This window comes from Colobus angolensis, unplaced genomic scaffold (assembly GCF_000951035.1).
Source record: "Colobus angolensis palliatus isolate OR3802 unplaced genomic scaffold, Cang.pa_1.0 Scaffold152, whole genome shotgun sequence".
In the NCBI taxonomy this organism is placed as follows: Eukaryota; Metazoa; Chordata; class Mammalia; order Primates; family Cercopithecidae; genus Colobus; species Colobus angolensis.
Window position 1 is genome coordinate 5,152,328 of NW_012114622.1, and position 1,361 is coordinate 5,153,688.

Sequence of the window (1,361 nt, forward strand, 5' to 3'; positions counted from 1 at the left end):
CAATACATTGGAAATTTCTAGTGTTGCTAACATTATGGTTTAAGAAAATTGTCATATTTTAACCACAGAATCTCAATTATATGTCATTCTGTTTTCTTAGGAACTTCCAGCACCATTACTTGATGATAATAGTAAGAAGGAATTTGATGAAGATGTGTATAATCATAAAACACCAGAATCTAATATTAAGATGAAAATAGCTTGGCGTTACCAGTTATTACCCAAGATGGAGGCAAGTAAACCTACAAATTCTTTCTAAAATTTGCAAATACATTTGTTTTCGTCTTATAGAATCTCTTGTGGTATGCCTATATGTGTATTTGTTTATTTAAAGAATTAGCTGTTTCATTTGTAGAATTTTTGGTCAAGATGATACATTTCTTACAAGTAAAATTACGGTAACTTGTTTTTTACCAAAATAGATTGTTTCATTTCTGCCATAATACCCATATAGAATGCTTTATTCTAGGGTTGCAAGACAGAGTAAGTGAACTAATGAAGCCATTTCTATCCAGTATGGTTACCTATAAATGTTCAATGTAAGTGATGGTTCTTCGGAATTACTATTTTTATCCTTAAACATTTTCAATCATTGTATTTTCAAACTCATCTGTCTGGTAATGTCATCTATTCAGAACAGACAGAATAGGTAAGAAATGACGGAAAAATTTCTGAGAAGTCAAAACAAATGCCAATAAATCTGTCCAGTAACTCATGAACTCTGTTCCTAGTGATGGCATGGTTCATTTATTAGCTTCCTTATTTGATTGTTCACTTCATTCACTTTTCAGACACATTATTTAACGTCTATCTTATATTACCATACTAGTAGAAAAGTTAAAGAAGAGACATAAGCTTGCAGGTGCAAAACTGGCATTTGATATAGGTAAAATAAATGTCATTATTCTTGGTTGTTACTTCACCCATTATTTTAGTGAATGGCTTTTTTGAATTCTAAAATTACAAACTAGTAAGCACATTGTGCCAATGTTTTATTTTTACCTTGTTGCCAACATAATAATAATTATATGTAATACATAAGTACTAACTCCAGACTTTGCTTTAAGCATATATGTTTTGAGAAATGAGTATAACCTCTTGTTAGAATAGCAGTTGATTTTTGTGAGTATAGAAATTTGGATATTTTCTTTAAATTTTATTGCTAAAAAATTAAGCTTAATGTTTGTATTATACTTGTTTTCTCTGTTTTAGAAATGTCTATATTTTTATGAATTTCTATTTAAATCAATGTTAGTCATGAATTTCCAATACATTGGAAATTTCTAGTGTTGCTAACATTATGGTTTAAGAAAATTGTCATATTTTAACCACAGAATCTCAATTATATGTCATTCTGTTTT

The 1,361-nt window shown here is 28.8% G+C and overlaps 1 protein-coding gene across 3 annotated transcripts in view; it reads left to right on the forward strand.

Moving 5' to 3' along the window:
- The window catches only part of ELP4 (elongator acetyltransferase complex subunit 4), a 281,026-nt gene that overhangs the window by 90,384 nt on the left and 189,281 nt on the right, over nucleotides 1–1,361 (forward strand). For all 3 annotated transcript variants that reach the window (XR_001001145.1, XM_011936337.1, XM_011936338.1), the window contains exon 4: nucleotides 101–232. Coding sequence is in view for 2 of the 3 variants with exons in the window: in XM_011936337.1 (XP_011791727.1) it covers nucleotides 101–232 (132 nt within the window). In the remaining variant the exon portion in view is untranslated. The remainder of the gene's footprint in view (nucleotides 1–100; nucleotides 233–1,361) is intronic.